Below are 16052 nucleotides of genomic sequence, written 5' to 3'. Positions count from 1 at the left end.
TACAAGGACATCAACAGAATGCCTATGCAACTTTCTCAGTGTTAGCTGGTATAACCTTACTCCAATTCTAACGCTTGTTTCTAGCACAGATTATGACACTGCCATGACAAATCAGTCATCTGAAAGATACAAACATCTCCATATTAAGAAACAATTGAACGGGCATAATACATAAATTTTTTGTGCCAAAAGAGAATGGCTATTTGGTCATCGATTTGATCCCACTTCCCCATTTATTCAGAATCTATTACCACTGTGCCTTAGAACTGAATCACACAAAAGTTCTCAGTGACAAAAAAAGAAAACAGTGCTTAAAGTCAAACTTAAAAATATGTCATTTTAGGGGCTGGAGCAATAGCACAGCAGGTAGGGCGTTTGCCTTGCACGTGGCCAACCTGGGTTCGATTCCCAGCATCCCACATGGTCCCCCGAGCACCACCAGGAGTGATTCCTAAGTGCAGAGCCAGGAATTAACCCCTGTGCATTGCTGGGTGTGACCCAAAAAGAAAGAAAAAAAAAGTCATTTTAGCCATAAAACCATTTAACCATTTCAAGTATTACTGAATTATAAAAGCTAATACTATTGCTATGAAAAGCTTCCAGGCCAATAATACCTTAAAATTAGTAGCTGAAGGGGCCCAGGACTGTCAGAACATCAAGATTTTAAGTAAATGATTTAGTGGTTAAATACTTCCTCAATGTTATCTGTAAAGTACTGCTACCTGGTTGAAAATAATGGAAATTTTAGAAGCTTATTTTTTGCAAAGTACACTGGGGAAGAAAGGATCAGGGTATTTTACTACTGTAAAATACTCTTCTTATGAATAAAGTCCTAAAGTTCTCTTCCTGACTGCTTCCTCTCACTAAGCTAATAGAAAAGAACATATTTTAGACTCATAGCATAAACAGTAAATAACCTTAGGTAAATGCTTCAATGTACCCATTTGCAGTCATTCACACACCTGGGAGAATGAGAATGGAATTTTCACAGGCCCCAAGGCAAGCAATCCTGTAACCCATGATCTACTGCTTTTAATCCCTTTGGTTGCATGACAAGCTTTTCGTGTCTCAAGTAGTACTACACAAGAGAAATTTCTGTGACAATGGGAATATTTTGTATTTGCACAGTGCACAGCCACAAGTGGCTACTGAGCACCTGAGCTGTGGCCACACAATTAAGGAACTTAATTTTTTAAAAAACTAATTCATTGACGAGGCAACACAAGGTTAGCAGTTATCATTTTGGGCAGTGCAGTAAGTGTTCCAAAGTATCAAAGAAAAAAGAAAGATAGAAAAAAAAAACTATTACCAAATGTGATCTGGAGACTGTCAAACAGGGCGTGAGACAGAAGCACAAAGGCTTGCCCTCCTTTACAAAGAAGGTAAGCAATCGATTTGAGAAGACAGAGCACCCGAAGTTTGCAAACTTTTTGTAAAGGACCAACAGTAAATATTTTAGGCTTTGAGGGCTATTAGGTCAAAAGTTCTCTGTTGCAACTATTCAACCCCGTTAGTTTAGCACAAAAGTAGCCAGAAACAAAGAAGTAACTCAGAAACTCAGGAGGCTATATTTCAGCTAAACTTCCATTTAAAAATGTCAAAACTGAGAGAGAAAGAGACCTGAGACAGAGAGAGGGAGGGAGAGAAGGGAGAGGGGGAGAGGTGGGGGAAGTGCCTGCATAGAGGCAAGCTGGGGGGGGGGGGAATCGGGGGTAACTGGGGACACTGGTGCTGGGAAATGTACCCTGGTGGAGGGATGGGTGCTGGAACATCGTATGAATGAAACCTCATCATGAACAGCATTATAATGATCTATTTCACTGTGACTAAAAAAAAATTATTTTTTAAGTATGCTTAAATTATTTTTAGTTCTCAGCCCATACAGCCCAACCACAAGCCTGGCTTGCACCCCTCTGAAATATACGAAAGGTCATAGAGCAAACCAAGAGATGCAGCACAGGTTAACTGTAGTAAGGAAATGCAAATCCAAGCCACAGTTCAGATCCCACTAGAACCACGAACCCAAATGGTCCACTGCTGCTGATGAGAAGGTAAATGGACACCTACTGGTCATTCTTGATCAATGCAAGAGCCCAAGGATGCAGAGCTGCGCAAACCTGAGGTGCTGGGACCAGGATGGTGGTGTCTGTTTTGTTTTTTGTTTTTTCTTGGGGGCGGGGCTCCAGGGTCATGCCTAGCAATGCCCAGGAGCCTCCAGGACCACAACCAGTGATGCTTGGTGGACCATGTGGTGCTGGGGAATAAAGTAGGGAAGCCACATACACCTTAACCCCTGTGTTCTTTCCCAGGCTCCCAGTTTCTTTAAAAGTGGAACAAACCAAAGAACTCGAATTCTACTCAAAGCTAATTAACTCAAGAGAAATGAAATTGTGCCCACCCACAGACATGTATATGAATATTTACAGGTCCTTTATTCAGAGACTAAATACTGAAAATAGTCCAACTATCTACCAGAGAGTGAACAGATATAGGAAATATAGTATACTCATGCAGCGGACAATTTCAACAATTAAAAAACAAAACAAAACAACAACAACCAAAAAACACTAACAACATATGATGTGACACAACAACCTGAATGAAATCTTAAACTCACTGGGTTGAGTAAGAGTACAAAGTGCATTCTGTGAAATTCCAGGAAGTACAAATTATTTTATAATATAGTGGAGAAAGCAGATGAGGGCTGTGTGGGGCTGAGGGAGGGACAGGATGCAAAGCGAGGAGGAAATGTTCTGTATTCTGACTGCCGTGGTGAAGTCACAGGTGTATACATCTGTCACTTGGTGCACTTTCAATACAACTTATACATAAAATTGATTTAAATAAAGACGTGATCTCCACTGGCATCCAACTGAGCCAGTAGCAATCTCTATGAACTGCAGTCACTTCTCTAATTGCTATCTGAACTAGAGGAGGAGGACGAGGGAGGGAGAGATAAATTACCTTGAAGTCTCACACTAACCCTTTTGAAAAAAAGGTCTCTGACTTCCAGGACATGTGTATATTAACCCAAAAAAGAGTTGAGAGTGCATAGGCTTTAGGAACTGTTTTCTGCAAATTAGAAACTTTCTGTCAGCAATATTCTGATCTATTTGTAATGTGGACAGTAAATTAGACTAAACGGTAGAATCCCAATAATTAGTCAAAAGTTTTAATTTATGACACTTTAGGGATAACGTCCTTATTTTAAACAGACCCTGTTCAGTTAGTTTAAAATGATTGTTTAAAAATAGTTTGTTGTAAGTCTTAAGAAAGCTTGAAGAAATCTGCTCAGCCTCAGAACATCCAATCAATTCAAAATATTGATGGAGGGGAGATTCATTTTTCGGCAAATATATTTTTTCTTTTAAATTTTTGAATGCTCCTCCAAAAGACAAGCTTTCAGACAGATTAGAGATATTCTCAATACCTGTCAACTCAAGAGTTAACTGGTCAATGACAAGGCGATAAAAAAAAATCATCTATTAACACCAAATACTCTAAATATATTGGACAAATGAGATGACTTTTTTCCAACTAAATACAGATAATGTGAAACAAATATCTGATTTCCCAGATTCCTTCATAGCAAATTCTATTTTAAGAGACTAAAGTATCAGACTTTAAGCAATAAAGTTTTGGAAGAAAGATAACACTGAAATTCAGTAGGCAGTAGAGGTAGCACTGCACAGTCCGTAGCACTGTCATCTTGCTGTTCACTGATTTGTAACATCTCCATTGTGAGACTTGTTACTGTTTTTGGCATATCAAATACGCTGCAGGTAGCTTGCCAGGCTCTGCCGTCTGGATGGGATACTCTCGGTCGCTTGCTGGGCTCTCCAAGAGGGGCAGAGGAATCAAACTCGGGTCGGTCGCGTGCAAGGCAAATGCCCCACCCGCTGTGCTATGGCTCCTGTCCAGTCAATAGAGATAATTGAGATTTTTAAAATAAATTTTGAAATAATTTTTGAAATATTTATGATATATGCTTTCAAAAACTCTGGAAACAAACCACAACAAAGTTGGAAAAAGTACTTGGGTTCATTTCCCCTTTAATCATATAACTGTCAGGGATCAGAGTGACAGGACAGCAGACACGGCCTTGCTTTGCACACAGTGAACCCAGCTTTGGTGCCCGGCACCAGATACAGTTCCCCCAAGGCCCACCAGGAGTAATCCCTGAACACTCAGCACCCCAAGGTGTGACACAAAACAAACAAAAATCATACAACTGCCTCACTCTTTGGGGTAAAAATCTAGCATGACTCTCAAATCTTCTGAGGCTACATATTTTATGGCATAATTTCTTATACAAAGGTGCTCAAAAAATGTTATCTTCTCTCTTATCCTCACCAAAATACTGGGTAACAATCACCATCACTCTCATCATCTAAACCCTCCAACAGTTCTCATGTTCAAGTGACACCAGCTCCTTTCATCAGTCTATTTCAAGGAAAGTTCCGTAACTATAACCTCTAATACCTGCCTTTACCCAGCTGCTCTGAGATTACATGAGATCATACCAAGTCCTATACAAGCAGGTCAAGTCCAATAAATGTCAGTATTGTTTCCAATACTGCCTTCTCTCAAACACATCGTATCCATTTGGAGCCGAAGTGTGAGTGCATGAATATGTGTGAAGTGCCACAAACACCAACATCACACACACTCAGGCCAGTGTTTGACTGTGTCCTTCCTTTGCCAATGATTCTGATATGTCCCTGATACCAATTTCCTTCCACCAAGAACTCCCTGTTCTAGTAAAACCAATATATATGTGAAGGGGGAAATTCAGCCACATTAGAAAAGGAGAGAAGGTAACAGAATGATAGAGCCCTCATTCAGGGACATGGTGACAAAAACCACAGCCTCATTACAAACTCAAAACTCAACAACCCAGACTTGTTACTATCTCCCCAATGAAAACGCAAAGTCCCTGGAAGTAGGACATCACATCTTGTCCTTCCTTCTATGTATACAGCACTCAGAATAGGACATTAATAGATCCTTAAAGTATCTATTAATGATCCTCAACAATTCCACACTAAAAAATTCATACTACATGTAATTCTCTAAGGATTTGTGATCCTGAACTAATTCTTGCAAACCAGTTTCTCAAAAAAATATATCAACAAAAAAAGGGCACACTTCTTTCATTTAAAAAGGAGTATCACTGGGGCTGGAGCGATAGCACAGCGGGTAGGGCGCTTGCCTTGCACGCGGCCGACCCGGGTTCGATTCCCAGCATCCCATATGGTCCCCTGAGCACCGCCAGGAGTAATTCCTGAGTGCATGAGCCAGGAGTAACCCCTCTGCATCACCAGGTGTGACCCAAAAAGCCCCCCCCCCAAAAAAAGGAACATCACTTTTCATTCTAATGTTCATGAAAGGCCTGAAATTATAAACAATTTCTGGTGGAGGTAGACATTTCCCTTGACAGTACAGTTTCTATTAGCTCCTTAAAAAAGCTAAAGAACTACCAATCAATGCTGCTTCTCTCCCTGGTGACAGGGGAATCAGACGAGCTTTTGAGGAATGAATATTACTGATTTAGGGGTTACAAAATATTGTTCCCTTGTGGAAAGTCATCAAGCTGAAACATGACTTTTTGTACCTGTCTCAAGGCATATTTCACCCGGGTTAAAAACAACAACAGCAAGGAGAAGGCACTGATACTGATACAAAGCCAACATCAAACACATGTGAAAAAGCCCTGTAATCCAGCCTCTGAAAAACTAAAGAGAAACTTCTTTAAAAATTAAGAATAGGGGCCAGAGCAATAGCATAGCAGGTAGGGCGTTTGCCTTGCACTCGGCCGACCCAGGTTCGATCCCCGGCATCCCATATGGTCCCCCAAGCACCGCCAAGAGTAATTCCTGAGTGCAGAGCCAGGAGTAACCCCTGAGTATCGCTGGGTGTGACCCAAAAAGAAAAAAAAATTAAGAATAAAGTTACCTTATGACCCAGCTATTCTACTTCTTGGTATTTACACAGGGAACACAAAAAGCACTAATCTGAAAAGGTCTATTTATTGTAGCCAAGTCTATTCACAATAGTCAAGATCTGGAAACAACAGAGGAACCCAACAACAGATAAGCATATCAAAAGAAAAAAAAACTATTAAAAAAACCCTCATTGCATACATATGTAATAGAACACTACTCAGCTTTAAGAAAAGATGCAGTCTTTCAGTTTGATGCAACTTGAATGGAACTGGAGGGAATGGAGTGATTTGGAGAGGGCAGACACCAAATGTGAAGTATGAAGACACACAGTAAGGAATCAAAATGGCCAATGATAACAGACCCTGAGAGACAGCTTACAAACTGGGTATGCAGGGGGGGCAACGAGAGGGGGGGAGAGGGAGAGAGGGAGAAAAGGAGACAGAGGGGGGGGGTTGGAGGGGATGCTGGAACCCAGATGGTGAGATGGTATCATTATATTCCCCAAAACACCAAGATAAATGACAGTGTCTAAATTTTTTTTTTTTTTTTTTGCTTTTTGGGTCACACTCTGCAATGCACAGGGGTTACTCTTGGCTCTGCACTCAGGAATTACTCCTGGTGGTGCTCAGGGGATCATATGGGATGCTGGGACTCAAACCCGGGTCGCCCGCGTGCAAGGTTAACGCCCTACCCGCTGTGCTATCACTCCAGCCCCAACAGTGTCTAAATTTTTTTAGTAAAAGAAGTCCTTTAAAATGATTTACCAGAAGATCAGGTGGTAAAGACTTAAATACCCCCAAACAGGAGGCAAGGCAATGGAGTCCCGGATCAGTAGCCTCAGGTACCTCACAGGCCTGGCGGCCAGCACGTGGGTAAGGACAGACACGGGCGCTCCTCTCTGGGCAGCCTGAGGACTGCCTGCAGCCCCAGCAGAGAGCTAACGGGCAGATGAAACTCTGCAGTGAAGTCACTCCCAGATTTCCAGACCCTGAGACAATCTGAGAGATGTTTGGAGTTCATCTTTTTGGGGAAAAAACTGACAATTTCTAAACACTATATTCCTTACATATACTGAATTCAGTGAGCAAAGAGCCTCAGTAGCTGTTTCTTCAGAGACATTAGCTTATTGGTTTACACTGGCAACATTCCCTTCTCAAAAGGCCATGGTGCAATATTGCTTTCAAAATCCAACCAAGAAAAAAATAAAATACTCCGGTGATTAAGAACATCAATTTCTAGATCAAATCAAATGGAATTTAATGTTTCTGTATGAAATAGAATAAGAAATTTCTTTTTTTCTCAGTGACTTTCTCCTCTCCACATCTGAGAAATCCCATGACAGTAACATCCTTGTTTTATTAAGTGTTTGAATGATAGCAAGTCTCTTAATTTTTCTGAAGAAATTTCTAGCAAGTGGGAATATACTAAAGGCAAAGACATCATATAAATGGTCTTTTAAAATGCAGACATTTATATTTGCATAAATTCCCAGGAGAGGAGGCAGATGGGGAAAAAGAGGAGATATATCCCAATGTCATCCAACACAAATGTAGCATGTTTTGCAATCAGTGTATTAGTTCTTGTATCTGTTTGTGCTTCTGAAGCCTGCCCAAAGAGATCCACCAGAATCTGACAGCTCAGCAGTTTGGCTCCAGAGTTCCCGGGTTCTGAGTTCACTGTAATGTCCAGTATAGCTAGAAAAGGACCTTGCACATAGTCAGCATCTCGGGTTAGTTTACCAGAAGCCCCTTACTCCCTCCCCATTTAGAATTCTCCAAAGTGTACAGAATTCTTTTCTCAAAATGGACTATCCACAGCCCCTATCATTACCTTGCAGGTTTTAAAGGATGAAAAGACAATTAGCAATTCTACTATAATCAAGCTAAGCTTTTGCACTGTTAAAATTTTTAAATAACATACATACATAACATAGGTACATATTACACTTTTGCTTTCAAGATCCTGAATACCATATGAATCCTATTCATTCTAAGGCCGGATTCTTCCTTTTTTCATTCCCACTGTACCCTGCATTGTCCTCATCTCTTTGTAATAACTAATCAGTAAGTGAAGATACTGACTCCCTCCTCTCTTCATTTAACTCAAAAAATATTTTTTTAAACAAGGAATCAAAGAAAGGGCAATGGAAGATAAATACAAATGAGTCTGATTTTTTTTTCTTTTACAGTCAGTGCTCTATAATTTTTGTCTCCATGAGGGGGCTTTCAAAAGGTCATTTAAGACCAAGAATAAGAAACCTTTTACAATTCAGAGTTGTCTCTGGAACAGGCTCGATTATGACATTGACAGAGGTAAAAGACACATCAACTAATTAAAAATTTTCCACCACTAAATTGTTGTAGCATTGACACTTATACTGTGTACAAAACACATAAGAGATGCTCAGGATTTTAGCCTAAGAATCATATATTTGCTTCGTGTTGATAAAAAGCCAACAACAAAAAAACTGCTCACCCTGGTGGCTCAGGAAAGTACTAGATACAGGATGACTCAACTATTTAGTACTAACTCTGCAAGGCTCACACAATCACTGTCTGAATCTGTAAATCCTTTCTACACAGCATGTTCCAACAGTGTAATAAGACGAGTATTCCCCCACAGTGCAGGTCTGTCTTTAATCCTCCTTCCATACCAGGAAAAAGGAATCTTTTCCTAGGGAAGGTTTTCTACTACAATAAAGTACAATTTTAAAGTCTGTGCTGCATACTCAAACAAATTTAGTCTAACAAAGAAAAGCACTATGACTTATCTAGCTAAAAAGAAAAATCTTCCCCCAATGTACTCTGCTTAAAGTGAAGAAGAAAATAAAATACTGACTAGCACACTGCTCTTTATTTAGGAAAGTTATTAAGTTCTTTGGTAGATTTTTATTTAGGGGTGAGAGGGAGAAAAACTTGACCTTACTAAAAAGTAAGGTAGCCAAGGGGATAGGAAACTTATTTTGAAGCATCTAGACTTTCTTCTGATTAGGAACAATGTCTTTTAGTCCAAAAATGTGAGACATCACATTATTTGGAGAGAGAACAGATATATGTTCATAAAAATACAACCACTTTCTCTACTTTCCAAATACCACTCGGAAAGGCTACCTATACAAACCAGCTGGTTGCTACACGTGGACACAATCCCCTTTCCTTCCGTACCCCCACTAAGATCATTGCACACAGCCCCAGGGATGGCCCTGGTGGTACTCTGAACCACGAGGGACACCCCCACCCCCACCCCCACCCCAAACACACAGACAAATCCTTGCCTGCTCCTGTCTTTAATCCTTCCATACCAGGAAAAAGGAATCTACTCTTTTAAGATGGAAGTATTTTTAAAAATCACACAAAATCGCTTATGCTTCTTAGAGGTGGCTGCTATGAAATTCGAGGTGCTACACTAGTATTATTATCACCTTGTATCAAGTTTTACTGCTACTTTGGAATTAGGCCATGATACTGCCTTTAAAGCACCAATCATGAATTCTTCCATCTGAGGCCACAATTTTCTATGTAATTCACCCTGATAAGTTGTCTGGCACACTCCAAAGATCTTTCCTGAACCCTTGGCCTGAAAATTTATTATAGTCCTCTCTCCAATTAAAAAAAAAAAGAGAGAGCGAGAGAGTGGTTGAAGTCCCACCAGTCCAGCTTCTGCAGGCATTATATTAGGAACAAGGCCATTGTTTGTTTGTTTTTTCACTCGAGAAATGATACCACAATCGTAAGCAAAATAAGATGACAGCTCTCGGGCTCCCTGCTTTTCATTTCCCACAAGACGAAACCTATGCGGCTCCCTCTGAAATCTGAAGGTCTCTGACAATAGACGTGTGCCAATAAGTGTCACCCAAATAACATATCGCAGGCACGGAGAGAAAAACAAAAACAAAACAAAACAAAACAAAAAAACCCCCAACTTCACCGAGTTCACAAAAACCAACCCCTCCAACGGCTGCAAGCGTGAGGCTCCGGCAACGGGGCTGCCCCTTCCTGGGGCCTGTGGCTCCTTCCCGGAGGCAAAAGTGGCCTGGGCCCAGCGCGCCCGCGCGTGGGAGGCTCGGGACCCGCGACCCGGACCCCCCGGGGCAACGTGCGCACCCGCCCGAGCATCTCCCTTCCAGACACACCCCCCTGAACCCCGCGTTTCACCGGGGGGGGGGGGGAAGAGCCAGGGAGAGCGCGAGGCTCAACTCCTGCCCGGAGGAGAGGGGCCCCGCGACGGTGGGCCCAGGCCCCGGGGAGCCCATTTTGGAGGCGCGGGGGGGGGGGGCCCGGCGGCGCCCGCGGCGCGGCGAGGGCGGGCGGGAGCGCGGGGTGCAGCGGCGCTCCGGGGAGGGCGCCGGCGGGGGGCTGCGTGGATTCGGGGCGCGAGGCGGACGGCGGCGGGAAAGACGCGGGAGCGGAGGCGAGGGGCCCGGGGGAGGTTCCCTTTTTTTTGTGATCTGGGGCGGGGTGGGGGCCCCGCGGCCCGGCGTGGGGGGTCGGGTCTCCTCCCCCGTGCCTCGCGGAGGCCTCGCTCGCGCGGGAAGGCGGCGAGCGGGCAGCGCCGGCCCGGGGCGCCCACCCGGGCGCTGCCAGCCCCGCGCCAGCGGCGTGCGGCCGGGTGGGAGGGGATGGACGAGGCCCCCGGGCGGCCGGGAGGCGGGAAAGGCCCCGGAGCTGCGGGCCGGGCGGCGGCGGCCCCCCGAGCCCCGAGCCCCGAGCCGCCGCGGCGGTGGCGGCGGCGGCGGCGGCGCGGGCCTGCCGAGCCCCGAGCCGGCCCGAGCCCCCCGCGGCCGCGTGCGCCCCCCACTCCCCACTCCCCGCGGCCGCCCCCTCCCCCCCGCCGCTCCTCTCACCTGCACATGATCCGCCATTTTGCTCCATTCATGCTCCTCTCCGGCCCCCCCTCCCCCCCAGCGCGCACCTCGGCCGGGGCCGCCGCCGCCGCCGCCGCCGTCGTCGTCGCCGCCGCGCCTGCGCGCTGGGGGCTCGGCGCGCTACGCTCGTGGCGTAGCGCGGCTCGGCTGCGCAGGCCCCGGCGGCCGGCGGCGCGGTTGGAGAATGCGCAGCGCGGCTGGGACGGCGTAGAGGCGCGGGCAACGTCAGCGGCCCGGAGACGCGGGGGGTGGGAGGAAGGAGCGGGCCGGGGGGGAGCGCGGAGGGCGGGGAGCCGGGGGAACAAAGCTTTGTTTACATGGATTTTTAAAGGCGCCGCGCTCACTCGGGCGGGCGCCCGCCGCCACGCCGAGGGGCGCTGCTCTCTGCTGGGCTGCAGGGGGAAGACTTAACACGGTGGGGGGGGGGGGGGCTCGAACCAGTCTCCGCCCGGAACCCTGCACCGGGCGGGCTCTCCTCCTCCTAACGTGCCTCAGGACCCCCGTCCGCTCCTCTGAATGCCGATCCGCAGCCCAGCAGCACGTCCACCCCACCCCCCTCCGCCTCCACCTCGGGGCGGGGGGGGGGGGGGGTCTTCCGATGTGCTAGGGTACCTGCATTATTCTCTGCTTTCCAATGACACTGCTTCAGCAGCCGCCAACTTTGTTCGCGTCTTTCTCGCTTTCATCTCTCCTGGCCAACGGCCATTGCTCCCAGCTTCCTGGGTTTTACCAGATTCCAAATAGTGATTTCCTTGTGTTCGTTTCTGTTCTTTTCTCCTCGATAAACATTTATGGAAATAGCTGCCAAACAGTGGTGAGGATGGAAACATGCAGACGGCACGGAGTGAGTTCTCCCGGAGAGATGAGCTAAGCCAGCACTGTACCGTTGCCGCCTGAAGGGGGTCAGATGATGTGAAGGGGTGGTCACGGTGGGGAGATCGAGACCCGGGGGCTCAGGATCTCTAGACTATGCATCAGAGTTGGTCGGTCCCCGCCCGCTGAGAACAATCACAGCCTCTCCCACCTAAAATTACCGGCAGTAGCTAACGGAGGATCCTGTATTCCTTTGGATTCCAGTGCGCCTCCCAATGAAGGCCCCCAGATAAGGGTGACTGGATTCTGAGAGCATTGCCTCTCTGAAATTTGTATTGACTAGGGACTAACACACGTGTGCCATGGAAAGGATGATGGTAGTGCATTATAGAAGCACTTACTATTGTGGATAGAATGGACTGGCCATTAGTGTTTATTTCAACTCCTGTCTTCCTGGTTTGCAGAGGTAGGGCATCTAAAAACTACATTACCCAGATTTCCATGCAACTGGGATTCTGTAAGCAAGAGTGGCCCTGCCACTCAGGGTGATGGAAACTGAAGTAAGGTGGCTTTGGGACTGTTGCTTCTGGCTAACTCTGTGCTGGGGTTGGTGGGGTTGGTAAGGAAGGATTTTGTGAGAGAGAGGAGTCGTGTGTGTGTGTGTGTGTGTGTGTGTGTGTGTGTGTGTGCGTGCGCCCGCGCTCAAAATCCTTCCAGTATCCAATCATTAAGATGATGAGCGTGGGGCCTGTTGAGGTCTAGGTTGTCATGCCAGCCTCCCAATTCCCTACTTTCCCGACTGGCTAGAAGAAACAGCGTACTGTGAGCCTGGCCCCAATCCACCCCCAGCCCAGATCAATGCCTTCTTCATGCTTGTTTCTCCTGTTTCCCATTGGTATCACCAGTTATCTTGTCTTGTCAAACTAAATACCCAGGAGTTGTCCTGGTTTCTAGGGTTTCATTAGTCCCACTTGCAAGTTGTGTCTGTATCCACACTGTACTCTTGCTTCTGTAACCTCGTCATGTTGAATCTTCGTGTCAAATCTGTGTGACACCCTCCAGATCTGTCTGTTCTCATCTCCATGGCTATCACCATTGCTTTTGTCCTGGGCTCTGGTAATATATTCCTAATTTGTTTCCCCCCTTTCTCTCTTGCCCCCTGCTAGTCCATTTTCTAGATAGTGGTAGAATATGTAGAAACTGGATAATTTTAGTTCCTGCATTAAAGTCCTTGGGGGGGATGGAGGGCAGGGGCAGTATAACTGTTGGGGTACATATGTGCCATGGGTTCGATTACTACACAAGGCCCCCAAGCATGCTGGGTTTGGGACAGGTATCCCCAGCACCGGGCCCTTACATTAAACCAATGGCCCAGCTGGCCAAGAATTGCTGGTGAAGCCCTCAGGCCTCATGAGCACTGCTTGGGAGTCCCTGTCCTGCCCGATAAAATAAAATCTTTAAATGACTTACCGTTTTAGGATGTACTTCAAATCTTTCCAGTGACCAAGATCAATCTCTCCCTCCCCCCTTTCCCCTGCCACTGCCACTTTTTTTTTTTTCCTTGAGATGCCTGGAACCCAGGGCCTCACACCTGCCAGGAGTGCTCTACTCACAGCCCTTTGTCATCCCCTAATCTCGCTCCCAACATTTGCCCTTCTTTTTTTTTTTTTTTTGCTTTTTGGGTCACACCTGGCGATGCACAGGGGTTACTCCTGGCTCAGCACTCAGGAATTACTCCTGGCGGTGCTCAGGGGACCATATGGGATGCTGGGAATCGAATCCGGGTTGGCTGCGTGCGAGGCAAATGCCCTACCTGCTGTGCTATCTATCGCTCCAGCCCTCCCTACATTTTGCCCTTCTTGTCTTGAGGACTTTGCTGGAAGTGACTTGTGCCTGGTGTTTTCCCTGCGTGGTCTTCCCACCACTAGAGACCTCAGAGAGGCTTTCCTCAGGTTCTACTGAACTTGTCTCCTGGTGCTCACTTCGGCAGCACATATACTAAAATTGGAACGATACAGAGAAGATTAGCATGGCCCCTGCGCAAGGATGACGCGCAATATTCGTGAAGCGTTCCATATTTTAGGGAATGCCCTGCTGCAGAGGCAGGGTGGGGTGAAGGGAACAGGGTGAGGGTGGTGGGAGGGATGCTGGGACTACTGGTGGTGGAAAATGGGCACTGGTGGAGGGATGGGTACTCAATCATTGTATGACTGAAACGCAAGCATGAAAATTTGTAAGGCTGTAACTAATGGTGATTTGCTAATAAAAAATAAATAAAATTAAAAAAATAAATCTTGTATGAGTCATCAAAAAAAAAAAAGAATGTGTCTCCTGACCTCATCTTTGTACCTATGGCTTCAATCACTGTTCCAAACTCTTTATTTGCATATATTCTGTTTTTTTCTACCTTTTTTCACCCCTTTTGGCTTGGACCACACCCATCAGTGTTCAGATCTTATTCCTGCCTGGCTCTGTGCTCAGGGGTCAATCCTGGAGGGGTTTGGGGAACCAAATGGGGGCGCCAGAGATTAAACTTGGGTTGGCCACATGCAAGGCCAACCTTTCCTTCCTGAGGCTCTCCAACTAAAAAGTAACCTAGTAAATGTAAGAAGGATTTTATCTGTCTTGCGTATCCTGTGTCCCTGGTACCTCTGCATGGAGAAAATGCTCAATAAATGCATTATTAGTTTATTTCCTTATGCTAGTTTCATTATTGGATGTACGGGGGGCTCATATGAGATCAATCAAGCAAAAGACTCTGTAAAGTCAGGGGCCAGAGTGATGGTACAGTGGGTAGGGTGCTCGCCTTGCATGTGACCGACCTGGGTTCTATCCCTGGCATCCTGTATGCCTCCCCTCTTTCCCCACCAGCACCACCAGGAGTGCTTCCTGGGTGCAGACCCAGGAGTAACGCCTGAGCATTGCTGGGTGTGGCCTATAAACAGACAAAAAAAGAAATGTTAAGTCAGTGTTATGTAGCATGATTATTATAAGCTCTTCTTTGCAGAGTTTCCAGAACACGAAGGACCCAGGGATGGAAGAAGCAGAGAAAGGGTGAGGCCCAGGGATGAAACTGGAGCCTGTCCTTCCGGCCACCACCCTGGTCAGGAAGCGCTGGGTGGAACTTTCATGCCTCACACACTCTGGTCTTTGCTCACCTCCCCCGCCCCAACCCCCTCAGGCCTGTGCAGCTCCTGCCCATTGGATCTCTTCTTTCCTGCTGTGTCCTCACAGAGTTACCTGATCCGGGCTGCGCCCTCGCCCCTCCCTCCGCCCCTGCCCCTGCCCCATGTCTTATTTGGGGGTTCCCTAATCTCCAGGCCTACCTCGGTTTCTGCTCTGCCTTTGTTGCCCACAAAGACAAATTCACAGGCCCTTTGAATGGGCAGAGTTCGGGGAACTGTGGTCTCTGACCTGTGCGGTCCCAACTCCTGTTGAGAGAAACCATCACAAAGAAGAGGAACCCTGTGGTGTGGTGGCATTAAGTGTGGGGTAGAGGGGGGGTTCCCCTCTTTCCCAATTAAAGCAAAAGTCCCAGGGGCACCCAACCCTTACCTGTGCCGCAATGCACAAGGGAGACAGTTTTCTTCCTGCTGCTTCTCTGCCCATCACAGGTGTCCGGCCTGTGTGCTGGCTTCTCTGCCTCGGGCTGTGTGTGAGTAGTCACACACAGGGTCAGCGCCGGCTGCAGGGCGCCACGGGTCCCACGGGGATGGGGCAGGGACACAGTCCTGCTGTCCAGCCCTCAGTAGGAGACCGTCTCCACCTCCCAAAGGCTGGAGGGATGGATGGGTGGGGCCTCCAGGATACCTGGGGCTCCCTGTGGGGGTTTAAAGTGATTTCGGGGAATCTGGCAACCTCGGGTGCCCCCCTGTGGCTTTCAGTGGGATGTGTTTCGGTGTTGGAGGAAGCCCGCCACGGGCGGGGAGTGGGGGTGGGTAGGCGCTGCGAAGTGAAGATGAGAAGGTCCCAGTTACCTAAGCTCCCGCTATGGGGTTTCCCCCGAAGGGCTCTGGCTCCCCCCAGCATTTCTGCACCTCCAACAGATTGCGCCTCTCAACCACCGGTAAGTTAAATATTTTCTTGGAACTTTAGGTCCCCCCACCGCCCCAATCAGTAGCGTTTTTGTGTGTGTGGAATCTGGATTTCACTTAGTGGAATGACGCCCTGCCAGTACTTCCTCCTCTGTCTCCACCAGCCCTGTGGCCCCAGAGGGTGCAAACACGTTCCTTCCAACCTGCTGTCTTCTTCCAGGACAGAGATTGTGTGTGTCTGCAACGCTTTGGCAACTGAGACACTTTTTGTTTGTCTTTTGAGGCACATCTGGTGGTGTTCAGGGCGTACCCCTGGCTCTGTGCTCAGGGATCATTCCTGGTGGGGTTTGGGGGACCCTATGAGTCTATGAGGTGCTGGAGACGGAACCCTGGTCG

At 47.2% G+C, this 16052-nt stretch overlaps 1 protein-coding gene, 1 long non-coding RNA gene and 1 other non-coding gene across 5 annotated transcripts in view; 1 reads left to right on the top strand and 2 right to left on the bottom strand.

Annotated features, from left to right (window-relative positions):
• The window catches only part of XPO7 (exportin 7), a 98691-nt gene extending 87773 nt beyond the window's left edge, over window positions 1-10918 (bottom strand). For all 3 annotated transcript variants that reach the window (XM_055144349.1, XM_055144350.1, XM_055144351.1), the window contains exon 1: window positions 10789-10918. In XM_055144349.1, the coding sequence (XP_055000324.1) occupies window positions 10789-10806 (18 nt within the window). In that variant the 5' untranslated portion in view covers window positions 10807-10918. The remainder of the gene's footprint in view (window positions 1-10788) is intronic.
• Window positions 10919-13596: 2678 nt separating this feature from the next.
• LOC129406737 (U6 spliceosomal RNA) lies at window positions 13597-13704 on the top strand. The gene has a single exon (XR_008631196.1). It is a non-coding gene; the product is annotated as a U6 spliceosomal RNA (small nuclear RNA).
• A 719-nt stretch (window positions 13705-14423) lies between these two features.
• Window positions 14424-15211, bottom strand: LOC129406581 (uncharacterized). The gene is made up of 3 exons (XR_008631077.1): window positions 15178-15211; window positions 14949-15053; window positions 14424-14557 (listed from the first exon to the last, which is right to left on the bottom strand). It is a non-coding gene; the product is annotated as an uncharacterized LOC129406581 (long non-coding RNA).
• Window positions 15212-16052: the final 841 nt, after the last annotated feature.

The sequence above is a fragment of the Sorex araneus genome, chromosome 7 (assembly GCF_027595985.1).
Source record: "Sorex araneus isolate mSorAra2 chromosome 7, mSorAra2.pri, whole genome shotgun sequence".
NCBI lineage: Eukaryota > Metazoa > Chordata > Mammalia > Eulipotyphla > Soricidae > Sorex > Sorex araneus.
The sequence above is the reverse complement of the archived record's forward strand: the minus strand, read 5'-3'. Positions and strand labels throughout refer to the sequence as shown.